Below are 27320 nucleotides of genomic sequence, written 5' to 3'. Positions count from 1 at the left end.
TACAAAAGCAAGTTCAATGAGTTTTTTGGCACACCTCAGTGCCAACTAGTTCATATTTTGTTATTTTCAGTACTACCAGATTCAGAGCCAAAATAAATTCACTTGAAATATTGCTAAAACTTAGTGATCCACCTTAAAGAAAGCAAAACTCGTATTCTTTGACAACTGTGAAATGTTTAAAAAAAGAAAAACAGGCCCCAGATGTCATCAGTGGTGTATAAACAAATAACAGGGTTAAACCCAGGGCCCTTTTAGTGCTGAGAACACTCACCGCTGACACTCCCCAGCATGCAGGATTAAATCTTCATTATTCTTAGCACTGATGGTCAGCTCATGCTCTGTGGAATTGAAGACATCAAGGAGTAGATGGCACTGCCTGGTGCTGTTCAGATGGGGGAAAAAAGAACAGCACAAATTCAATAACACAGCACTGAGTTATTATATGTCTATCAGAATTCATACCTATACCTATTCATACCTATCTATAAATATAGATTAAAAAAACCCCACACATTTCCATACAGGTTTTATATCCTACTCTGATTTTAAGAGTATCTTATGGTTTTAATTGAAAAAAAAAAATCTTTTTTAATAACCGGATTTTCTTTTCTTAACTAAAACTAAACAGAAGGATATATCCTAAAGAGAAGTTCCATGACAATTATAACCTGTAAAATATCAAGCCCCACAGCATTTGATCACCTGTATATATATATATGTTTTCTCATGCTGGAGCTTTCAGATTCATTTCTGTGGAAAAAGCCACAGAATGTTTCAGTTCTTTGAGTATTCACATAAAAAAAGGCTTATTATTTCAAATTACCTTGGCATCATCTCTTTAAGAAACAAATTTACAAGCAAAAATTTAAACTGCAAGGTGCAATTCCATTTACTACAATCACTGGCTTGTCCACAGACCAGAGCAAGCAGCAATTAGAGCATTTAACCACCAGAACAACCACTCTGACAGAGAGAAGTCAACTCTCTCCCTTCTGTAAGACAGACAAACACAGGCACCTGTCACAGAAAACCTTTTATTTGTCAGCTACAAATAAATCTATTCAAATCCATATTTCCCCAGAAATATACCAACTACATTTCTGTACACTTAGAAAATAACACTAAAAAAGGTACAGAGTGGAAACATTACTGGGAAGGTTTATTCTACTAAACATTTTAATTCCAAGTAATATAATTTATAATAATTAATGTTCTTATTAACTAAATTAATATTAATTACCACTAATAATGTGCTCATTTATTTGATGATTAATAAAATTAAATTACATTTTAATATTCTTTAATTAATATTTTATTCTAACTAATATTCTAAACAAATTATTCTAATTTATAACTTTTTCCTCCTTGTGAAACTAAGCAGAAAGGGCAGCATCGAGCAATTCTAATACAATACACATGGAAAACGATCAGGAAATTATCAGAACCGGATACCAAAATGCCAAATACAATCATACGGTTTCAATTGTGCCTCACCAGTCTACTCTGAAATTCAAAGCTTCCTAAAAAGCTACTTAACAACATAGAAATATCCCCAAAAGGGAAGAAAGAGGAGTATGTTGGTGAGGTGAGAGTTCTCAGAGCCATCCTTCAAACAATTTGATGTTCAAGCTCCAGTTGTCTGTCTGGGGCAACCAAGAGAATTTATCCTATTGCACAATAATTTAAAGCTGGACTGAAATGTCCATTCCAAAGGCAATAAAACTCAGGAGGTCCAAGAGTTTACGGACTGTTCTTCCACTTTGGAAAGAGGTTCTCTGGTTCATAACATGACTCTCTATGAATATCAAGAGATGCCCTTTTCAGAGCTCATACAGGAGGGAATGTGTTGCCAACCTTTGAGACAGCAACACTCCCAGGACAAGCACAGGAGGTTGAGGTTCAGGTCACAAAAATGATAATAACCACATGACAAGCCAGCATTGCTGGGGGACAGTTCCATGTCTTTCAGCAAAAACAAAAAGCAAAAGCGGGGATGGAGGTTTTTTTAATACATATTTTAAGAGTTTTCACACTCTTTGTGTAAAGCCCCAGTGACTGTTGAACATGGAGAAGAATGCGGGAAGGTGGCTGAGTGCCTGAAGCAAACATGTCAGAACTCAAGAATTTAGAACAAATAAGGAGTCGTGGTTCTTGTTAGAAACTCCCTTCTTTCCCAACTCACAAGAAAGAAATAACTGGGAAGGCAGGACTCAAGTCAGCAGCAACCCTGTGGGTAGAAAGGAATGAAAAAGAAAGGGGGAAGAAAGCTTTTATCAGCTTCTATCTCATCACTGGGAGGGTGAGACGAGACCTGTAAAGTCACAGACAACCTCTGCCACTCCAGTAGATACAACGTGATGATCTGAAAGAGAACCTCTAGTGTAGATAATGTTTACAAAAATAAATCTGGAGAGAATTTGTTATTTATGCCACAGCAAACCCAAACAACTGTCTGAAAAAACATTCAAGCCTCCTGCAATCTCTCTTGGCAGCAGAACCAAAGTTTTGCCAGTAAAACAATTCATGCCACAAAGGACCTACACAAGCTGCCCTTCAGGACTAAACACCAACACTAATATTAAAAATTCCCAAATATGAACCCTTGAAAATTATTCATCATTATGACATTTATTTCCTCCTCTTCAAACACTACAGAAAATAGAGGTGTAGGAGAAATAATTCTTTCCTTGTCAATTTTGAGTTAATTCTCCAGGGAAATCTTTCAGTAAAAAAAGTAAAAATTGAAGTTACAGAATTATTACAGTACTTTGAAAACTTGGAAGAATAAGATATTAGTATAAAAAGATTGAAGGTAACATTAAGGTAAAAAAGGGAGTATTAGGTCTTCAGAGTTAATACAGGACAGTATCAAAGAGACTACTGGAGCAATGAAAGCCAAACACAATTAAAGATTACAAAAATATTTGAATTAAAACAGCAAGCTTCAAATACTGGAAACTGCATCCAAGTAAGGACACCAAGAAAGCATAAGCTCTGGAAAATTAGAGGTGACATCAAATTAAAGTTAAAAGGAAAGAAAAAGAAACAGTCAAGTTGCTGAAGAGCAATTTGCTGAAGATCTGAAAACTTGCATTTTTTTTTTTTTTTTTTAACGTTACAATCAGTAGGACTGTGTAGAACTGATGCTCAGATAGGAAAGTTCCAGGGAAACAGAAAATTAACAAGAAAGTAAAATAATTCATATCAGTTTTCCCTACATGGGAACTTACAGAAGGCCATTTGTTCCTTTGTGAGACAGGAATTAAAGAACCCATCTCAGTGTAAATGAGATTTGAGAGGCAAATCACATTCTTGCAAGTGTGATAAAGGCACTCCAAGGAGTCCAGCCATCAATCTGTTGCTCAAACTAGGCTCTTCACCAGAGAATTTTCAACATCCTATTGTTTCAAGGATTTTAAGGTAATTGAGTAAATCTTAAACGATTAGTTCAACACTACATAAATAAAGTTTTTATACAAAGTGTGTAAGCTTAAAAAAACCCCAAATTTAAAACACTCAAAATAATAAATGGATCTAAAGTTGATTAAATTATATACCATAATGGTCTACTGACCTTTCGGGCTGAGAAATGCCAGGTATAAACCACAGATTTCTGGAGCTGGGAAAGCCTTGTCTGCATATACACAATTTCTCCTCCCTTTTCCAAACTATCCACCGCCATATAACAGTTCACACTAAATATTTAGTTGGTTGGGGAGGATAGATTTTAAGTCCTCTAAGTCTAGTTAAGTAGATGTTGGTAACCACTCATCCCAGGGTAGGCAGAGAACTCCACCTTCAACAGTTCACACAATGTGAAGGGTCACCAGAGGCTTCCTAGTTTCTTGTAGAGGTTTGGGGTCATTTTAGCTCCTTTTTAAAGTTTGGGTTGAACACATCTAAAATAAGTCAGCTTGTGTTTGGGTAGGTTGGTTTTGTGGTTTATCATGGTATCATACACATGTGAACACACACATATTATGTCATCATCTAGTTTTATTCCATAAACTTAGGGGCTCAGAAGCATTTCAGAGAAAAACATGAATTAGTACAGAGTTTCCTGTTTCTGCAAAACCCTAATAATCCACTCTTCATGGACAGATCTGGAAGATGCAGGACAAAAATACACCATGGTACCACAAAAATCTCATCTCTCATATACCCACCTTCCCATCACCTCATCGTACACCTCCCAAACTTTCTCACCAACCCAGTTGAAGTGATCATATAAATTATATTTTATATCTCCCTATGAAATGAAATATAAAACTTCAGAAAATAAAGCAGACACCACAAACACATCTGTCCTTTCTGAACAGAATGATATACAAATTATTGCATTATGGTAAAAGTCCAAATTAAATGAAGATGAATTAAGGCATCAGTTGGACCATATATAGACAATAATATAAAGAATAAAAGTTCTTGAAAGGGTTTTACTCTTCTTCCATCTACCATGTCAACTGCTAATGAAAAGGAAATAAGGTTGGATCAAACAAACAGAGCCTAAAAGGAAGAATACTAAAAATTACAGCATCCAAACATTTTCCATTTCTATGATCTTCCTTATTAGTTCATGATGTTTGCTTTTGAGAAATCTTCCATAAATTTCATGTTCAAGATTTTCTTTTACAAGTGACATAAAACTTTATACAGTAAAAGGTTGTACATGAAAAAACTGCAATTACAAGTAACATTTTCAGTTGATTGATTTATCATTTGAACATCTCAGAATAACGTCCAAATTTAAGCCAATACTGATACCAAACAATAAAATTCAAGAAATCTTATTGGTTTTATTGAAAACTGAGTTAACACTGTCTTAAATATCTATTGCATAAATTAATTTCTGTCTACTGCAGAATTTAGGGTGTAACACAAACAAAAATCAGGGACACTAAATTTTGCCGTGTTTTTAAAATCTTAAAATGCCACTTATGGTTCCAAAAATAGTCACAAAATTGGGGCCATGGAACTTCAGGCAAGTGACAGTTACCCTGTGATCTAGAAATTTCTTTCAGGGGTATTGAGATCACCTGAAGTGACAGCAGAGGATATCCTTCAGGAACATTTAACACACACTAAACCCCAGTGCAGCTGCTGTGGTGCAAGGAGGGCTCACCCCAGTGAACAATCTCACTGCAGGTCTGTCTCCAGCTTAGTTTTGAAGATACTTTAAACAAGAAGACCTCAAGGGGGTTGGCAAGTTTTCTGCATCCTGACTCCTCTCATTTCCCCATCAACTGAAATCATGGAGTATTTTCACATTCACGCTTTATTTTTCGCTCCTCTTCTGTTTTCTTTGAACAGCCATCCCTTCTAAAAATGGGACATCAGGAAGGGAAGAGCAGCTTTGGCACTGATGGCAGGCATTGCTGTGCCTGTGACAAGCCTATTCTCCAAAATCCACTGACAAACACGAAGAGCAACACAGCAGAACAATGATCTGGAGCATCTTTGTTGGTGCTCTTGCATCTTCAGTAGGGTCTCTCTAATTTAATTTTCATTAAACTATCTAAAAATGAAGTTTTCAAGACTAACTTTAGATGATTAAGTCAAATTATCCATCTTACTGGCAAAAGGTCTTTTCACATATTCCAAGAAGTGTCCTCATCTGACTTCTCCCAGTTGCAACCCTTTTCAATTATGCTAAACATTCCCAGCACATCTATAAATATTTGCAGATTTATGTTCTCACATCTTCATGTGCCAAACCATACATATTTAACATTTTGATCTCAAAAATCAATTCTCTCAATCTCTAAGCTACTTTTTGCTGCCCTTCCATGAACCCACTGCAATGTTACACCATCAGCAGAGGTTAAGGTTATCAGGATGATTTAACTATTGGGTGTAACCTCCCACATATAAGGAGTTACCACTCAGTAGAATCTATACTGAACTCAATAATGTGTGTATAAAAAAAGAATATATTTTAGAATGACATCCAGTCCTGAGAACATTGAAGTATATTTATTAAATCCATTGCTTGACAGATTTTTCTAACAATTTATCAGTATAATTGCACAAAATGAGAGATTTATTTGTTTTATTGAGCTGAATTTGCCTGGTTCCCATTCTGACTGGCTTTTATTATTATTATTTTTCATTAACAAAACAGTGAATTTAATAATCATTTTATCCATATAGTAATATCTGATTACTTTAAACAGGTCATATCTTAGTATTCCTCCACACCAAACAGATTGCTTTTAAAGCACTCAAACAAAAGAGGTTTTTCTCCACCCTGCAAAGCTCTGTGACATTTGAACACCAAAACACTGAGAAATACTGTAGAAAATGTGAACATTTAATTTAAAAATCTGGCTCTATAAAACTAAGAAGGGTCTCAGAAAACGCTACAGAACTTTTTAGCACTTAATGAAAAGGCCCGTTAGAGCCCAGGCAAAGAAACATCATGTTTACTCTTTCCCTTGGATGATTTTTAAATATATAACGAACAGGATTTCTGACCCAACGTGACCTGCTGAAGAGGATGTGTTGCAACTTATTGTAGTGAAAAGATGGGAAACCTTGGACACTGGAATGGAGAATCTGAAAATTATGTCTGATTTCATTAAGCCCCAAAGTTCTACCCACCAAACTGAAGATCTCTTGAGAACCCTCACCATAGCCAAGATTGTTCTTTCTCCAAACCACCACTGAAACCCCATTGGAAAATCTGCCTCCTAACTTTAAATCCAAACCAACGCAAAGCCTCAGACCGCTGTGGACTCTGTTATGAACTGATGCCTTCTCAACAAAACCAAAACATTTCATTTCATGATATACACTAATGGTACAAAGGAAAATTAACTTGAACCTACAGTCAGATGAACTGACTCTTTGAATTTAACAGTTTCAGACCTGCTACAATTCCTTTATTTTTTTTAATTTTTTTTTACTGAAATACAAGAACAGAGTCAAAGTCTCAGCCTCTACCAGAAGAGATCTGCAGCTGGTGCCTCATCAGCTGTATGGGGGTTTGAAGACAGGAAGGAAAGTTGTCTCCCTCCAAAAAAAAATAAAAATTTCCTTGTTCATCATCTTGAACTTGTAGATTTTACAGGTCATAATATTCTTCCATATCTGGCTTCCCAACTTTGCTCAAAGTGAAGGCAGCATTCCTGTTGCACTGAGGATTGATTCATCTACAAATTCAGACTATCCCATCGTCATTGTAATAAGCAAGACCAAAATTTTCTGACCTTTGTAGGCTCTTATTTAAGACACTTTTGTGCTGATGGGACAATAGCCAGGGGCACAAGGAGACCAGCAGGCCCCTCAGTGTGCAGAGCACACCTTACCTGAATTCCTACCAGACGTGCAGTATTTTTTCTGGCATTTTTCCATGCTCTCTGATAAAGGCAGTAAGGAAGGACATTCAGTGCCCACCAAAATTGGCAGACAACACCTTTGAGAGAAGCAACAGGGGTATTTTGTGTATCACACAAAACTGTCAACAGAACCATCTGCATTACTCCTCCACTGGCAGTCTGGGGGCATCAGATCTATTGGTAACTGCACTGCTTTGAGGCCTGGAATTACACCAGTACATTTGGGGCTAAATCAATTAACATGGCATGGCCAATTACAGAAGACAATACAATTTTACTTTACAGATTTATCTCTGATTTATGGTAAACAAAGGCTTAAACAAGTAGATCCCTGAAGCCCTTCAAGATTTCATTGAGCTGTGGGGCAGAACTTTCAACATAAACTCATTATCTCTTATACCCTGTTTCAGGGCTGCCTCAAACACCCCCATTCTTAATGATGCCTTGTGGGACAATCACCCCTGCAAGCAGGAAAAAACAGAACCAAGGAATATGAGTGCCATGGTCAAAGGGACACCATTTCCCAGCATGAGGCTGCTCTGCCAGTCCCTTTGGATAGAGGCAGCTGAGCGAGCACAGGTTGATACACTCAAGCAGCTAAATAAAGAAACACCAATTAAGTTTGGAAGGCTTTTACATAAACCATAATCTTCACGCTACAATGGGGGGGAAAAGTGTTTTCATTAACATTTTTCCTGTTGTTTTTTTTTCAGTAAAGGCCTAAGGGAGAAATCAATGCTGAAAGTTTTTTAGTTTGCTTTGACTTTTTAAGCCCAGAAGCTAGCAAGCAAATGTTCCTTATTTTTGTGGAGCTAAAAATGTAAAATAAAAATGGCAAAAATGAAAAAGAAAGGGAAAAAATTTAATGCAGATAATGAAAGCAATGATAACTTTCATTCTGAAATGATGGCTGAGGAGGTAAATTATAAAATACAATTTCTTGTAATGACTAAACAAACATAGCCCAGCACCTCGACAGAATTTAAGCAACAAAGTCTCAGCTGTAAATCAAAAGAAAATCAGATGCGAGCTTTTAAGAGGAAGTAAAAAATTTCACTTATAATTTGCTGTCATTGAGTGTCAGATACTGGCAGAGATGATCAACAGTCAAAAACCAAACTTTGTTTCATTTAATAATAACAGTTATCCTGAGCAGATTGGGAGATGACATATTTCTGCTATTTTTCACTCTAAACTATAATACTGAATGCCACATGACTTCTGATGGAGAATCTACACAGGGATGCACAAGACTAAAGGAAGGGTATTACGGATCACTAAAGATTATAACATGGAACAAGCAACAAGAGATAAGAAGAACTTAACACCAAAATGCATTCATGACTTAGCAGACAACATACGTCTAATGTCATAAAAAAAATAAAAATCAATAGCCTTTTGACAGGTCTGGCAAGAAAACATTTCGGAGAGAAGTGTAAATATTGCAGTATCTTTCTCCAACTCAGTAAAGCTTTTAGACACCCTCAAAAGCAGTCACATCTTTAACTACATCTCCAATCAGCAAATCACTGACAGTTTCCACTGCCTTTAATGCTGATCACTGTGATGAACAGGCAAAGAATGAAGTGAACACACACAATGTGAACTGAAGCACTTGGAGCCACTATATATAGCACCAGCTGCCACAGGACGTGTGAAACTGCTCCCTGCTGAACACAGAAACTCTCCCTTTGAATTAGCACCTCCATCTATTTTTAAAGATCTCAGGATTAAATACTTTCCTCACATCTTAAATTCCCCAGAACAGATTGACAAGGCAGGGATAGGATTTGTCCTACACAAAACACAGCTGGGGAAGCCGAGCACAAAAGGGCAACTTCCCAGCAAGAGAGAGTCAAATAAAGGCATCAGGTTGGATTTGAAGCTTTTGCGGAAGGTTTGCGGTTTCACACCCAAGGTAACCTGTGACTATATGGAAGTAATTGCAGTGAACCAAAGAGCAGTTGCACTGTCCATTAAAAATACACATAACGAGAGTATAAAGGACGTTTTTGACACTGAATGGAGGGGACTGTGCATTCAAATAATAAATGCAAAGTGATTATTTTAACCTGTGTAAAGACTCTTCTTCAAGACTGTTGAAAACAGATGCTGTGGTACTTCCAGGTTGTTAAAGATCACTTACTGAACCTTGACAACCTCACAAAGGCCTAAGAATGTGCAACTCTGAACATCATTAATAAGGGTCCTGGAATTTTGCAAACAGTTGTTCCAGATACCATGTTCTGATTTTGCAAGTGGCATCAAATTTGCTTTTTTAGAGCAGTTCCTAAAAGAATAAAACCATGTCTCCTATGTTACACTTTCAATTAGCAAAAATGCTTGACAAACTTTCTTACCAATAAAGTGACATGGTTTTAGGTGTTTTTTATAAGAAATAGAGACAATCCTGTCATTAAAAAAAAATCTTCTTTGTCTCATTTTAAAACATTTTTTACAAAAACTATTTCAGTGTTTCATCATCTTTGCCTAACCTTAAATTCCCTTGCTGTTTGCAAAGGTCGTTATTTGTTGTATATCTGCTGTGAAATACAGAATCCGACCCCTGTTGGCAGAGCCAGGATTAAAAATTCCATTCCCTTGTCAGTCATCTTTCCTTCAGCAAGACCATGAGCTTCTTCAAACATATGATTTAGCATAAGTCACATTTTATTACTTTTCTTGCTTCAGACTTTCTCCAACTTGTCCACTTTTCTTCATGTTCGAGCCTTTCCTTGAGGCTTTACTTCTGCTCACAGGAACAAAAGAAACATTTCATGTTTTGCAGGTTCTGTAGCTCTCCATCCATCCTTGGACATTTTTGCCATGGTATGATACTGGTGACTCACTTCTTTCCTTTGAAAATTTAATATTCTCCCTGATATTCCCTTCTTGTCTATTTTTGGATTTCTGAAGTCTGTCATAAAAGGTTCTAGGCCCAGTAGGAATCTCTTGGATCAAGTGAGTTCTCTCTCAACTATCATTATTAGTGTTGCAGTACATAATTACACTGAAACAATCTCAGAATTTAGATCAAACAAAATTCTTGCTCCCTCTATGCACAGAGGTTGGGTTTTTCCAACAATTATCCTGCTAATTATTAAAACTGATTGCACCCAGTGGCTGATGTGTTTTAGGCAAACAGACTTTTGTGATCACAGCATTTGACCACCATCGCGTGGTTGCCACGACTTTTAAAACTCACTATGATATGTGAAACTACTCTGTGATTTCCAAGAGAAAGCAAGTACCAGAGACATCACAATTTTTTTTTCACATTCAAACACAATCATTTACACATGAATTTTGGGTAAGATTCTGCTATACAAACACAAAACTGTAACGTACAACACACCACAACTGCCAAGAAAGAAGTCATCAAATCTTACAATAAACATGAAATATCCTGACCCTGCTAAAATAAATCATCATGAAAAAATGCTTGAACCTCAGAAGTTGTTGAATGCACATGGATTGCTTTAATCATAGTCTGCAGCTAAAGGAGGCTAAACTCCTAAAGGAAGAATTTTGAAAATTTGTTCACATAATTCTTTATCTACATGTAGCTGATGATACTGAAAGTTTCCAGCATGGTCTCTAAGTTATAGCCAATATAACAGAGACAATGAGTCAAATATTCAAGAGTCAAGACCAGGCTTACCTTGTTGCTGGCAGGGTGCTGACACGGGTGAAGAACACCGACGGCTCTACTTCCACGTGAAGGCCCAGTGAGAGGTTCCTGTAATACCCTTCCACGTGCCCTGGTCCACCAGAGTACTTAAAGTTCAAAATGGCTTCCAGTGTCTGGAGAAATAAAAGCAAATTACTTGTTAGCTATTTTTCACTACTGTGCATTTCACAAGTTCAATTAAATTAGACCACAGAAGTGTTTTGCAAATTTGCTTTCCTAACCCACCTGTTCTATTATCTCTGGAAAAAAACACAATCTAACAAATAACTGCAGCTTAGGCAAAGAGTTGCTTTTTTTTCCTAATCCTTTTAGAAACTGAAGAGTACAGCACAAAGTCAGCTGGAGTTCCCTTTATGTAATTCCTCTCCATACCACATTTAACATCAAAAAAACGAAGAGCTTATTCTTGCTTAGAAGAGTTTAGGGTTTATTAAATGCTACGCTCCTTCATACCCTAGAAAAATATTCCCCACTTCATTACCTGCATAATCAAATGGAAAAGCTCCAAAGCTTTTGGGCAGACAAAGATTATACAAAGCTAAAAGCATCTGGTCCCTCAACAAGTCCCTGCAAACGTATGCTCATCACCATTAACCAACAGATTAGAACAACACTGTTGTCGGGATCTCGTGCACACACCTTGTCTTCCTTTGTGTTCATTTTATAGGGAATGGTTGGATTGTAAATATTAAAAATGAAAATGATTCTCTAGCACTCATTACTCTCAGCAGCACTGAGCCCTTACTTCTGTGAGGAAATTTTGGGTTTTCTGTCTTTTTCCTCGATGAACACCTTATGGGAAGCTTCCGATACCATTCCCCGCATTATCATCAGTGTTCAAGATCAGAACAAACCTCTGTTCCCTCCAAAGAGGTTATACACCACCCCTTCTTTCATTATGTTCTTGAAATACAATTTGCTGGATGCAAGTGAGGATTTGGGAAGTCTCACTGGATTTTTTTTTTTCTCAGTTTTCATTCTGGTCCTCGGGCAGCTGCTGCTGCCACATCTCAGAGCAAAGAACAGAGGTAGTGCCAGCCCTCCACCCTAACATGGAGCCTGTGTCTACAAGGACAGGTGTTTCCTTCAAAACATTTATAAACAACTCCAATCTCCTCTTTGGTTGGCTTTTAGCACATTTATTTAAAAAAAAGCAAAACCCAAACCTCACACCAACAACTTATCCAGGAAAGCAATTCTATTTATCAGATGCCATCAATCCTCAGACAAGTAAAAGTACTCTCCCTTTCTACAGAAGATTTACAAAACAATTTATGAAATCTGTTAAGTTTTTTTCCATAAGCTCTAAGGAACAATCTAAGGATTTTCTAACTTACAAAAAAACATTTATGTTTGATACCCATTCTTGTCTCTGAGTCTGGCTGAGGGAAAAGAAACACAGATAGAATCAATTCCTTAAATGACCACAATCCAGTGATTGAAAGAATACCAAATTCAAAAGTTTGACATTTTGCTGGATGTTCTGCTATTTTCAGCCTGCTTTTAAGAGGGCTAATTCCAATTCCTAATTTAGTTTCATTAAAATTCATGAGAGTCACCTTACAACACAAATAAAAACCTTCACTGGGCACGCTGGACATACTCGTCCACTGTGTTTATGTCAGTTCCTAATTGCAGTTAATGAACTCAAGTTTATGTTATGTCAGGAGAGCTAACCAATATTAAACACAAAAATAAAAAAGCACAAACCCATTCAAAACATACTTCATCCTAATTAACCAGCTGGACCATTTAATACAAATCAGAGCCAGGCTCCATAAGTACAGGGATCTGACACTACTTACATGGCAGTGTGAGAATGGGCTTCAATTCCAATTGGGGAATTGTGAAAGCTCTATGCATGTTCTGCATTATTGCTGTAATACTCACAATGTCCTGCTTGGAAAAGCTACTGTGCTATGGATCCATGGTTCATTCTCCACAGCACAAAGCTTCTTTATTAGGCCCAGATCCACATAATGACAGGTAAACACATCATAAATGTTAGTCTGAAAGGTCACAGAGCATTATCATTCCAGATTCAAAACTCTTAACGTCCTAAACCAAGTGAAAATCTCCAGAAAAAAAGCTGAAAAATACAACTATTATGTGCCATTAATGAGCAGGAGGGTTTGAGGGCACCAACATCATCTTGGTCCCTGTTGTAGTGAGGAATTTCTGAAAGAAGCCCTGATGATGACACTGTGTGTCCCCCACACCCCAAGCTAAAAAAACATGAAAAAGAAAACCTAATGATCCTCTATTAATCTGACAGCAGTAGGACATCCCTTCTCACCAAAAATGTAAGGTCTAACTACGGACATTTAACATTGAGGACACAAGAGATTTTGAGTATCTTTGAGAACTGCAGAACACCCAAATCCATATTCTTTCTCTGCCCATAACATTCTGCAGCAGTCTACAAACGTACACACAAAGATAAAGCACCAGGACTGGAGATGGATATGTTGAGGGAGCATGACTGAAAGAAATAATTTTTTCAGAAGTCTTCAGGTGATTAGAAAGAGTTTTATTGCTCAGGATTTATACAATATGAACAGAGGAAAAAAACAAACAAACAAACAACCAAATTCAATCTCCTTTAAAGCCCCCTACGCACATGTACCTCGGAAAGGACTCCATATCCAGTATGAAAGATTGATTTTCTATCTGTATGATAGCAAAAAAAAAATTCCTACACTTTAATAAACCTATAAAGCTCCAGTTTTAAGTATTTTACCACTCTCTCCCACAGTACCTGCAGAGAAGAGTAGCCCAAGTGCTACAGCCCCCAATTTAAATAATGTTGTATTCTCACTCCTTGTCAAACCTACGCAAATCACACTCTGAGCTGCAGATTCTCCTCATCTTTACAAATACCAATGGAATTTATTAGACTTCTCCAAACTGCATCCCTGCAGACTAAAAACGAGATGGCAGGGTGTCACTACGAATATCATTCTGCCTCTGGATGATCCATAAAAAAGAAAAGGAAGGAAGAATGGAGCACACTGGACTGTCACAGCAGGTAGGCACGAAAAAAAGCCTATTGATAGCTGAACACATCTGGAATTCAGAAAACCTGTGGAAAGGGGGGAGATTCTTGTTTCTAAGTTGAGGTCCATTCTGGAAATTCAACAGTAAAAATATGGATACATTACTTATTATTACCATGATGGCTTTGGCTTGATAAATTTTTAACTATTTCACTGATCCTTCCTTCTATGGATGAAAAAAAGGAAACAGAAGTGTTTCTGCATGTAAGTTCCAAGTGACTCTTATCCAACAGCACCCGACATCAATAACACCTACACGAAATATTTTACAGATAAACTATAAAAAATTACTGGCTTGGTTTCTCATGCATTTTTCCCTCAGACTGTTTTCTGCATAGAGCTGGTACCAGCTTTTTTTTTTTCTCTCCAGTTTGTTCATGAAATCCTTCCCATATTCACTTTCCTAACAGAATTAAAACAAAATTAGAGAAGAACTGCTGTTCGAGTAACAGGATGCCACTAACAAAAACCAAACCGTCGGGTACTAAAGTTTCCCAGCTAACTGACAATTGCCAGTACCCTTCTGCCAGTCCCTCAGGAGCCTCTGAACAGCAATACCTTTCCATACTCATTTTTAATTGCCAATTCAATTACAATCTACAACTCAGATGGTGTATTTCTACTGAACTACCACTACAGCACCTCCTACCCCGAAGTAAAGAGTAAAATCTAAAGAGAAGTTCCATCTAATCCTACAGTTTATTGGTACTTGTGCAGAAGCTGGAACATTACTGATGGAGAACTGATCTCCCCAGTGACACAAGAAATAGAGAAATGAATGAGGAAGGAGCAGAGTGAAGGGGATTTCTTGTGCTGGATGGTGCTCAGTCCTTTCTTTACACTTTATCTCTAGTAAGTGGGATTGACTGACTACCAGAGTCAAGGAGCTTTGCCCCCAAAAAGCGTTCAAAGTTCTGTGTAGCAGAACCCACTATTTGAGCTTAAGAAGTTGTCTTAGACCAAGAGCATGTTAAGGGAACTATAACTCAAGGATATAAGAATCCACCTGCAGAGATTCAGTCATTAAATCCTCTATGTAAACAAAAATAAACATTCCATAGAAGAACATAAAACATCAGCTTAATTTAATATTAGCAACTCTCCTAATTAGACTTTTTTTAAGAAAACATCCTTCAAGATATGAAAAGCTTTAAAAGACTCATTTTCTTTTAAAAAACCTTTAAAAAACTGTTGCACAGCAAGATTAGAAATAATCAACAAAGAAATGACCAACGAGAACAATATACACAATGCATGACTTAGTAGTCAAATTTATAGTGATATATTGTAAATGAGTAAACAATCAATAGATGTTCACATACTTTCCTCCTCTCTGTTGCAAAATACTTTTATACATCTAAATTTTTGGTTTCGTAAACTTTACAACCTTGGAAACAGTTCAGGCCAGAAGCTCCTGGGTTTAATTCTTATATCATCTATTTTGCTTGGTAGATGTGTTTCTTTATTTTTTGTTTCTTTATTCCTATGCAATTTTACTGGCAATAACTCTGAGTTTATCCCTGTGTGTATCTTGCTACAGGAAGAATGAGAGGATTCTGTTGTCATTATTATATCATTTTTTCTTGCGTGTCCCATCATCACAAATCCTGCTTTCTGTGTTTCAGAGAGAAAGGCAAGATTTTGCCCTCAATTTTTTTCCAAACTGTAACATTCATTTTTTAAATATTTATAATCAGTGTTTTCCATAACTAAATTAACAAATCATACTTTGTAAGAAAGGCTCACATACATTATATTACCTTTTCAGGTCTTTTCCAAATTCCCTTAGCATAATAAAAGTGACACTAAGGAGATCTCAGCATTTAATACAAGATGAAATGTCAATACTTGGCTACAGGCACTTTGTTCCTGAGAAACTGCAGATGCTGACTCCAGTAACAGTAAAGAAATACCAGACTGTACCATTGCAGACTCCTCCTTTAGACAGAACATTTAAAAACTAAAAACTAAGGTAAAAAATCAGCATGAAGACCAGATAAAAGCTATATCAATTCAGAATATGATCTTTCCATTTTAGTTCTGAATGGCTTCTAGAACACAATTCTTGCTAACGAGTATAATTTCTCATGGGATTAGGGCTTGAAATTTGAAGAAGAATTTATTCTAGGTGTGTAATATTCAAATACATTTTCCTTTGGGAAAAAAAAATATATATATACATATATATATATACACACATGTATTACTTGCCCAACAGTAAACATTATTTATTCCCAAATCCCATCCTGATCCTGATCTGCTTCTCATCCAAATTCCCACTAGCAGCACCCTCTCCATGCATTCATGAGTGTTCAGCCACTCTTTCTGATTTTAGCCCCTTTTCTCACTTGATGTCTTTTGTTTTCTGGTTTGTTTGGGTGTTGTTGCTTTTTTCCACGAACCAACCATAAACCCAATTTTGTTAAATTCTCTCTGCCTCCCTCCTTTCCTCTTCTCTCTGACCATTCCACTCTCATACTCGACTCTGATGGGCAATCAGTGATATTCATTTGCAATAAAGAGAAATAAAAATGCACCACATCATCAGTTCCATCTCACAAAAGGTACCAGAGGATTTTTCTCTACAAAACTGATTTCTCAATTTCTCTTATTGTGTGGCACACTTAAAATCCTTAAAGAGTTTTGAGTATTGTGTAAATAAATCATGGATCAGGAATTTCAGCTGCCTAACTGTAACCAATTCAATTACCTGGCAGTAACAAGGAGAAAGAGAGTTTTTCAAATTAACCATACTCTTTCCAGCAGCAGAGGAAACCCTGGCAATGCACAGCCTACCAGAGATGGCTCATGAAAAACGTGCATTACTGGAGCAAACCCAAAAAGGTTGTTTGGAAGCCAAGCCCATGGGATGTGCTGTTCCAGCAACACGGTTCAAATGGAAATACAGTGCATGGAACACAGTTGGATGGGTTTTTTTAAGGGAAAGACCAAAACATGAGCATTGGGAGGGAAATGGAGATGCCTACAGAGCTGAAACCAAGGAAGATGGGACTCAAACACATCAAGTTTCCACTCCTTGTACCAATTTGTGAATATAAAGTCTGTATCTATATCTAGAGTTGATCTCAAAATTTAGTCCATTTGGCTCCCAGAATTAATAGAGATTAGCACTTCCTTGAGCTTTTCATATATAATGATCTAGCAAAAGACAAATATTTGTGATTTTTGCTTTTTCCTCCCATCACTGAGCCTACAGCCCATGAACCCACAGGGTAATTTGACAAAGAGTAAAGTCTGTGTAAAAATCAGGCCTAAAGGATAAATTTGTGTAAAAAAAAAAATAGGCTTAGCAACAGTGCTGGGAGAAGCAACAGGTGCCTTTATGTCCATGGGCTGAATATCCTCCTGCCCACTTGTTCTCAGGAGGACAAAAGGGAGAAGAAAACACTCCCACAGCACTGAAGAGGAGAAGCAGAGAAACTGCTGAGTAGCTTCAAATTCTGTAATTCTCTTTAGAAGGACAAAAATCTCCAATCTAATAGAAAAAAATCTTCCAACTAAATGCCAGTAGCATCATGTCTTTATTACTCCCTAAGGAAGGAACAGTATTACTGAAATCTGAACATTCTCACAACATTCTCCATGACTTCTGAGATACACACAATTCTGAGCATTGAGTCTTTGGACCAGTCTCTTACTGCAAAACTCAGTCTTTAAGGGCTTCAAAGCTTCTTCCATGCAGGAATTCACATCATTCCTTTGAACTCGGACCTTCCTTTACTTTAAATACTGGTATTGAAAGGACATTTAGGAGGAATTATGTCAGTCATGGTAAGGACAGCATCAAGCCTTTACCTCACAAGGTTTAACTCAAGATCAGTATTATTCCAAAACTGAAAATAAAGACTGATATCTTTAATGTCTGGCACAATCTTGGGCTGCCCAGGAAAAGTTCACGGTAAGAAATGGAGATTAGAAGTGGAACACAGGAACAAACGTAGATGAAGTTTTCTGCCCATAGAAAACATTACATGACGGTTGATAAAAAAAAAGAAATTATACCATAAACTGAATTTTTACATGAAAATAATTGGTGGAATGAGTGTGCAGTGATATCACAGAATCATAGATTCATTGGAAAAGATCTCCAAGATCATCAAATCCAACCACACAGAAAGGAATCTATTGATTGCACTCTCTCTCACTGGAGAATATTAGTCCTTTCACTAATAGGTAACCTGTCTGATTTTCTGATTAAAAAAATATCCTTTAGGTTTTCTGTATTTTTATAAATGATCCTTACTTTTTTTAGCTAAAATATAAATTCTCTGTTTTTAAGGAGACATTAAACAGCCAAGAAAGAGCAGAAAGCAGAATGCCAATCATGAAGCAAATCTAAATCTACTGGAATATTTAATTGATCAAGGTAGAATTCCTTATTTTCCCCAAACAGGAAAAAGGGACTCTCCCTGTAGATATTGTTCCTTAGTGCAGTAATTGATAGTGCAGTAATTGATAGCAAGAGCCCTGATACATGCATTAGAAAAAGGATATGCATATGTAATGAACTTGTAGTGCATATGTAACCATCCTCCAGGACTGAGCTGCAGCACACACTCTCCATGTTAATTTTTCTCCTCTGTATTCCATTAAAAATATACATGGCAACTACAAAAGCCATGATAAAATTCTTACCAACTGATTAAGCAATGAAATAAATTGTGCCTCTGCAGCAAGTCAGACCTTTTCAAGTTCAAATACAAAGAAAGCCCACATTGTTATTCCTGTTAAGTTTCTTTATCAGTCTAACACAAAATTAAGTATAATTTTTAGCACATGTGTTAATCAGGTGAATTCACACAGCAGCCAAGCAGGTGCCTGTTGTGTTGTGTTGCTGCTCTGGTGCAATTGTTACTCAAGTACCACCACTGCTCACACACTGACTTCCAGTAGCAGTTTTTGCAGCACACCAGTGTCTATGGAGCTCATCCATCCACATTTCTGTCTAGTTAAACCCTGAACAATGAAAGTGCTGCATCCCCTTGCAAAAATAGCACAATGGCAACGACAAGTAGCTGAAGCTAAATATAGCTCCTGCAGGCATATGCTGGGAATTAAATAGTACATTTTACCTCTCTCCAATCCTAAATCAGTAAGCTTCTACAAGGAATCTCTAGTGAATACACACAGGAGCTCAATAAATCCCCCTTAAGCTTACAAGGCATATTCTGAATCTGTGCTGGCTAAAAATAGCCATGTTTATAACGAGAATGGAGATGTGAGCAGAATAATATTAAGTTTAAAGGCAGGCACGGTGTAGTCATCCCACATTAAAAAACCAGGGTGAATCAAGGGTCATTCTGACAAACAGATGCACAGGCTGACAGATGAAATATAGTATACAGCAATCTTGTACTGAAGAGCATTCATCTCTCATTGAACTCTGCACTTCCTAATTGCTATTGCAGCCACACATTCACAAGTGATTTTGTGTGCATTTTTTAGCTGGAAGTTGTTACTTCCAAAAAGACAGGAGTATACAGCATTATTCCAGTGGACAGTATTCCCTCCTAGAGTTTAAATCCCCTCCGGAAATATTCAGGAAATATAATACATAATTCTTTTTTTAGTATTAATCACAGAATTCTGCCTTCTTTAATTAAAGGCAAATTGCCTCCAGGCCTCCAGGGTCCTACCATTGCAGCCAGATGCCCAAGGGACTGATGGACATTCTTAAATGCCTCAGAGGTTGTACCTCCACCAGGCTGGATCCCAGCACTACTGACCACAGTTATCACAGCATCTCCTCCTTGGCCGAGACACAGATGAGAGATTAAAAACCATTTAAACACAAGCAAGTCATATGTGGAACATTCCTATGGAGAGTTTTCTGCCTGCTGACACTAAACTGCAGAATCTGTCACAAAATATGTGTGCAGGGGAATTGGGAAGCCCTGCACGCTGTTCTGGGAGGACTTGAAGGAATGGAGGGATAAGTCACCACACGTGGTCCTGTGATTCTGAAATCAGAGAATCACAGAATGGTTTGGGTTGGAAGGGACCTCCAAGATCATCTCATTTCAACTCCTCTGCCACAGGCAGGGACACCTTCCACTAGACCAGGTTGTTCAGAGCCTCATCCAGCCTGACCTTGAACATTTCCAGGGATGGGGCAGCCACAGCCTCTCTGGGCAACCTGTGCCAGGGCCTCAACATCCTCTGGGTAAAGAACTTCTTTCTAATATGTAATCTAAACCTACTCTCACTTTGAAGCCATTCCCCCCTGTCTTGCCACTACACGCCCTTTTAAACAGACCCTCTACATCTTTCTTGCAGGCTCTTTTCAGGTACCGGAAGGCCACAATTAGGTCTTTTCTCTTCCAGGCAGAAGAATCCAAATTTCTCAGCCTTTTCTCATAGGAGAGGTGCACCAGCCCTTTAATCACCTCTGTGGCCTCCTCTGGACTCACCTCCAAGAGGCTGATGTCCTTCTTGGGCTGACAACTCGAGGGCTGGATGCAGCACTGCAGATGGGGTCTCACCAGAGCAGAGCAGAGGGGCAGAACCCCCTCCCTCAACCTGCTGCCCACATTGCTTTTGATAAATACTGCCCTGACTCTGAAGTAGGAAGGTACAAAGAGAGAGTAAACGCAGGGTTAGACGCTAATGAACAAATCACATCCTGCAAGGGGGAAATTCCTCTATGCAGAGACCAGCAACTCAGCCTGGTTCTCCCAGCAATGGCTAAGAACACTCTGCTTACTGTAAAGAAGCATTACCAAATGTATTTCCTCACTGAAACCTGTTCATTGTACCCTGTAGGCAGAGACTCCACGAGTGAAGACACAAGATGCTGGCAGACACCTTCTCACTAAAGGAACACACCCATGAGACCTGGACAACACCAACTTATGGGCATCATGGTGCAAAGAACATGTATGCAGCATAAACATCCCACTTGTCATGAAACCATAAATAAAATAACATATAAAACCAGTCACAACCCAGAAAGAACATCAGGAAAAGCCACAAACAAGTGCTGAAGAAGTGACTCCCCAGTTTGGAATGACAGGTCTGATCAATCAATCATCCACAAGCAGGTCACCTCTCACTTGTGAGAGCTTTTTTAAACACCTGGCTGCTGCAGACTCAGCAATCAAGCATGATCTTTCAGTATATATTCTGAGGTAAGTAAATGAGAATTTTAGAAAGCTGCATGACACTGTTAAGGTGTGCAAGTGGGAGGGTGCATCTCTTCCACCCTTCCCACCAAAGCAACAAGTCCCATCAAGCCTGACTCAGCTCACATGAAACAACCTGAAGTCCCTGGGTAACACAGTGAAGTTATTCAGTTTTGGGGTTTCGCACCAAAAAGTTCTCCACTGTTTCACACTTCCCCAACACAGCCCATCTCTTCTCTGTGCCTTTTACTTCTACCAAGTCTATGAGAAAAGGAGCTAAGACTGCACCACAAGTAAGGTAAGGACACAGGAAACTTTCTGTTTTGTTCTCCATTCCTTCACTTTCTAATATTCTATTCCTAATATTCCACTTGCCTTTTGCATTGCTATTCAAAATTAACAGCTTTGTAGAACATCTCATGCCTCCAGGATCCCCACCCTGCATGGCAATGGTTAATTCAGAGCCCATCACTGTGCTTTTGGAATTAACACTCTATTTTCTTCAGGTGCATTACTTTACAATGCACATGTGGATCACTGCTGATCTTCACCTCAATTTTTAACAACCTACCTCTGTGGCAGGTTGTTAAGCTCATAATCCCCAAGAGCTGGTCTTCGTGTGTGCTACCCTTGATAAACTTTGACACATTCCTAATCACCATAATACCCAGATCCTTTATGAGCATGCACAGGCACAACACAATCCCAAAGGATTAGGCTGGAGACCACCCTTCAGTGAGCAAATGGGCCATTTATCCTACCTTGGACCAGCCCCTGACTCATGACAGGACCTTCAGTTTTATCTCACAGCATATTTGTCCCTCTAAAAGATTTTGGAAGTGTGTGAGGAATCAAGTGACCAGTATCCATGATATTCGGTTTGTTCATGAGCTCAGAACATGGTTCCAAGATCTCTGACAGATTTGCTCACCATGACACTGCCCTTCATAAAAACCATTTCAGCACATGTACCTTGTCATTAACCTGCAGTTACATTTCTGGTTTTACTATGCTTACCAATAGTAAGCATGAAGTAATTGCATTAGCTGCTCTGCTTCCTCAATGGCAATATAAAACTTAACTTTTCAAAATTACAAACTTCTAAAACAGCAGAGAATATGAAGATAATATTCCAGACAAAGAAAAAACAGTCACATGCATCCTCCTATGGGCATATGGTTTGACACAGGTCCAAAACCATCACTGTTACCCAAGTAAGAAAAATCTCGAGTTTCTATTTTACAACACATGGATCGATCCCTTACAAATGGTTTTATGAAGATCTCAAATCCATTCGTTGTTCAAAACAGTCTCCTAAAAAACCTAGCTCCCTGTGTATACTTTTTATTCATAATATTACTGTACTGTGAAGAAAAGTGATACTTACACCCTCAAAAGATAAACCAAATCCTCCTCTGCAATAGCTCCAATACCTTAAAAAGAAATAATGCATCCAGCAAATCGGAACAAAATCATCTATAACATATAAAAGATCCCTGAAACCAAGTGATCAGATTTTTACAGGGGAGCTCCTTGGTATTCTTGGGTTAAAGAATCCTCATTTTTTCAGGAATTCCTATGATTAGAAGGGATAAGCCCAATTAGTGAATTTTCTAAAGTAGGAGCAAATGAAGAAAGGGGTTTTAAAACAGGAATGCTTGAACAGCTTAATCAATAGATCTGTTTATTCAGCACAGACATTAACATATAAATATGGGAGACTGAGCACTTCAGATTTTTCAGCTGCTCCTCGGTTTGGAAATAGTGACTCTAGTAGCACAATCATTTTCAAAATCAGTAAAGTTACTGAGCTAAATTTATCACTGATTTAATGAGCTTAATATGGAATGAATATTGCAAATTCCTACTCCTTAATATGAGGATAAAAACTAACAGAATAAAAGAAATAGTGAAAGTAGTTTTCAGGAACTAACGCTTCAGAAATTAAATCTTCCCTATAGTTCAGACAGAAACGGGGTCCTAGAGTTGCAGAACAGAAACACTTTTCATTCTCATGTATCTTCTCTCCTTCCCTGGGCAGGATATTTGAAAGTCAATATGCCAAGCAACCAAACATTCACTCACATTATTAAAACTACTACTATTGCCACTACTTACACATCTGTATTCTTCACATAGATCAATCATGTTCTAAAAATAACAGATCATCCTACAAAAATAACATTTGAAAAAAAAAGGCTAAATGTATGTTGTTACTCCTGGTTCTTTCCCCTCCAACAAACTACATTCTCAAAAGTCGGCTGGAAGGTCTTTACCTTTAGGCCCAGGAACTCACCGTTAACAAGAGAATTAATCAGCAGGTTGAGAGATCTTTTTCTGAGGGAAACATAACAAATCTAATTCCAAAATCTATGTTGTATAGCCACCTAAACTCATCAAAGGCTAATAAATAAGGAGAACTCTCCCCTTTCTAACAGAAGGAACAGAAAGACTTCTTTCTGTGTAAATAGGACATAGTCTCTGACTCCTTCCTTTGTTCTCCAAGACACTCAAGAACATTAAACATATTCCTCCATCCTCCACCAACCGTTTACACAGAAATAAAATTTCAGGAGAAAACTTTCTCACGTGACCACTTTGCTCTCAAGGGGTCCCCAGTGGTGAAATGACCTAAACAAAAGCTAAAATTCAAGAATATTTTTACAAAATGTGTATGTACACATCTCACATACAAACACAAATACATACAGACTCAAGGAGCACCAGGGGGATGCTCTTAGTTGTATGGTTCAGTTTTACACAGCCCTGAGAGGACCAAGGATTTGGGCTCGATGATCCTTATAGGTCCCTTATACCTTCAGATATTCTACAATTTGATGAAGTATGATGGATGGATGGATGGACAGACAGATAGATAGATAGATAGATAGATAGATAGACAGATAGATAGATAGACAGATAATTAGTCCTGGTACCCAATCTGTAAACCACTATTTTTATTTTATTAGTGGTGCTAACTTGATTTCCAACCTAAGTGGTTAGCACACACTTAAAAGGATTACAAATGCTTATTTAAAAAACACACTGAGTCAGCTCAGAGAACTTCATAAATATGCAGCAGGAAACTCCCAAACAGTGACTCATAACTTCAGAGGTTTAAAACAGACACATAATCACGAATTTTCCAACTGTTACTCATACTCAATTAAATCCTAATCCAAAACCATCCTGCTCCTGTGAATTCCACTTGACCAGTTGTTAAGCTCTACAGAAATACGAGCACTACGGGAAAAATACAACCAAAATCAGAAAACTGCGAAGAGTCCTGAGTCTTACAACAGCTTATATGGTGTAGTGGGCTGACCCTGGCTGGACGCCAGGTACTCACTACAACTGCTCTCTCACTCCCCTCTGCAACAGGACAGAGGAGAGAAAAAAAACAGCAAAGGATTCATGGGTTGAGATAAGAGCTGGGAAAGATCAGTTACTGATCACCATTATGGGCAAAACAGACTCCAAGTAGGGACATTAATTGAATTTATTACTAACAGGGTCAGAGCAACAGAGTGAGAAGTAAAATAATCTTAAAAACACCTTCCCCCTACCCCTCCTTCCTTCCATGTTCTCCCTCCTCCCCCACCACCACAGTGCAGGGGGATAGGGAATGGGGGTTGCAGTCTGTTGTTGTTTCTGCTGCTGCTCAGAGAGAGTCCTTCCCCTGCTCCCGTGGGGTCCTTCCCACAGGAGACAGACAGTCCTTGATGGACCTCTCCAGTGTGAGTCCATCCCATGGGAGACAGTCCTTGATGGATCACTCCAGCGTGAGTCCACCCCTCAGGCAGCAGCTCTTCCCAAACTGGTGTCCTGTGGGTCACTCCTCTATGGGGTACAGTCCTTCAAGGATGAGCTGTACTGATGTGGGTCCCCCACAGGGGTCACAATCTGCTCCAGTGTGGACTCCTTTTTCCACGGGCCGCAGGTCTCCAGCAGGACCTGCTCCATCTTGGGCCTGCCACGGGGTCACAGCCTCCTTCAAGCATCCACCTGCTCCAGCATGAGTCCCTCCATGCCCTGCAGGGGCACAGCTGCTCACCATGGTCTGCACCACGGGCTGCAGGGCCTCAGCTCCGGCACCTGGAGCACTTCCTGCCTCTCCTTCTGCACTGACCTTGGTCTCTGCATTGTTGTTCCCATGTTCTCACTCCGCTCTTCCCTGGCTGGAATTCCTTCTGCGCCACAACCTCCTGTTCCTAAATATGTTATCCCAGAGGCATTACTGTCACTCCTGACTGGCTCGGCCTTGGCCAGCAGCGTCAAATCCATCCTGGAGCCGGCTGGCATCGGCTCCATGGGACAGGGGAAGCTTCTGGCAGTTTCTAACAGAAGCCACCCCTGTACCCCCCCCCACCAAAATCCAGCTACAGAAACCCACTACATATGGAAACACTATCTCATATAAACACACAATGAATGATAATTCTTTCACTTACAACCTATGCAAGCATGGATTTTGTCTTCACTTTATTTATGAGTGAATGAATGACTGACTGACGAAAACAAACCAAAAGAAAACCAACTCTGACAAGTTTTTTTTACCTAGAAAGCAGAAAAATGAGAGATGGATGATCTGACAACATGCAAGGATCTCTAAGTTTCTTCTCCACAGAACTCTACCCATGTCCAGCTATTGAAAGTTGCAACTCAACAATCCTGGTACACTCCTGGTCAGACAATGCACTGACATCCTCTACTACCTGTTCTTACAGAATTCTGATAATAAAAATACATGTTTAATGGGCTGCTCTACTAAATATCACCATAATAATGCTTCTATTCCATCTTGAAATGTATCAAGTTTTAACAGTATGAAAAATATGTCATTAGTGAAAACATAGTGATTTCTGTGCAATTAACAAGAACCTCTTATAAACTCATTTTCTCAAATCCTAGTAAAATACTGGCTTTGCTTGGTTAGAAACCATTTCACCAACTGATTTTATTTTACATCTACAATATAAAAAACACAGAAATGCTAATAATTCTCAGTTATTGTAACAACACCAGCTAAAAGATAGGAATAACTTTTGGTATGATCCCATTCAATTACACAACAGTCAATAAACAAAAGAAATACAGAATCCTATTCTTAGAATGTTTGTATGGAATATTAAGTTTTCAGACAAAAAAGAGAGGGGGAGAAAAAGCAATTAAAAGAATTATAATGCAATGTTAATTTTATTTTTTAACACAAATGTATTCAACCTGAATGATGGGGCTTTGTTTCATATAAGACCAGGTTTTTTCCTCTGTTTGTTGGGGCAATTTTGGTGTTTGGTTTTTTGTGTTTGTTTTTTTTTTTTTTAAGACAAGAGTAATTACATGAAAATTAGATTTGGTTATTCAAAGCATCAAAATACTTAATTCCAGCCATTCAGAATTCCTCCTCTGTCCACTCCACTTTTTTTAAGCTAAATTATTAAAACCAGGTGATGATTCAATTTCCTATTTGCTAAACAATGTTCCCTTCCCATTAACAGACTCACTCCTTTTAGCTGCTGCCCAGGAGAAATTATGAACACTGGGTATGACATACCTGTGTTCTCTTAGGCTGAAGATTTACTGAGCACAGTTAGGAATTGAAACACTTAAAACTCAAGAACAGTTTGGCAATAAATTTGTATGACACTCTAATAGAAGAGAAATAGTATCCAAAAACTTGCTTTCAAAGTCAAGCAACAACGAAGCCTCCATAGCTGACTCCATACCCGTGCATCTATATGACAAGTGTCACACCCTGCTTTAAAAAGATAATAAGATTGTAAAGAATCAAGTTGTTCTTGTCCATCTCTAACATTTTAATTTTATCACACCAAATGGTAAACAATCTGTTTGGCAACTTATGCTCTATTTTTACCAGGTAACAGGAGGGTAACTTTTTCCTATTGAAATAAAGACACGTGAGAAATCAGTTTAAATATATAAACATCACAGCTTTAATATAGGAAAAGTGTAAATTATTCCCAAGGTCTCTGCTTGAGGGCTGATTTGTAATTGTTTGCCTAAGGTAACCTATCTGCATTCAACCCATATCAGAGAAAAAAAGAATCTGAATTGATTTAAAAAAGGAAATTAA

The 27320-nt window shown here is 38.2% G+C and overlaps 1 protein-coding gene across 9 annotated transcripts in view; it reads right to left on the bottom strand.

Annotated features, from left to right (window-relative positions):
* The window catches only part of TRAPPC9 (trafficking protein particle complex 9), a 457529-nt gene that overhangs the window by 298944 nt on the left and 131265 nt on the right, over nucleotides 1-27320 (bottom strand). For all 9 annotated transcript variants that reach the window (XM_027645593.1, XM_027645592.1, XM_027645594.1 and 6 more), the window contains 2 exons: nucleotides 10999-11141; nucleotides 272-382 (listed from right to left, as the gene is read on the bottom strand). In XM_027645593.1, the coding sequence (XP_027501394.1) occupies nucleotides 272-382; nucleotides 10999-11141 (254 nt within the window). The remainder of the gene's footprint in view (nucleotides 1-271; nucleotides 383-10998; nucleotides 11142-27320) is intronic.

This window comes from Corapipo altera, unplaced genomic scaffold (genome assembly GCF_003945725.1).
Source record: "Corapipo altera isolate COAL_440 unplaced genomic scaffold, ASM394572v1 51, whole genome shotgun sequence".
NCBI classification, from domain to species: domain Eukaryota; kingdom Metazoa; phylum Chordata; class Aves; order Passeriformes; family Pipridae; genus Corapipo; species Corapipo altera.
The sequence above is the reverse complement of the archived record's forward strand: the minus strand, read 5'-3'. Positions and strand labels throughout refer to the sequence as shown.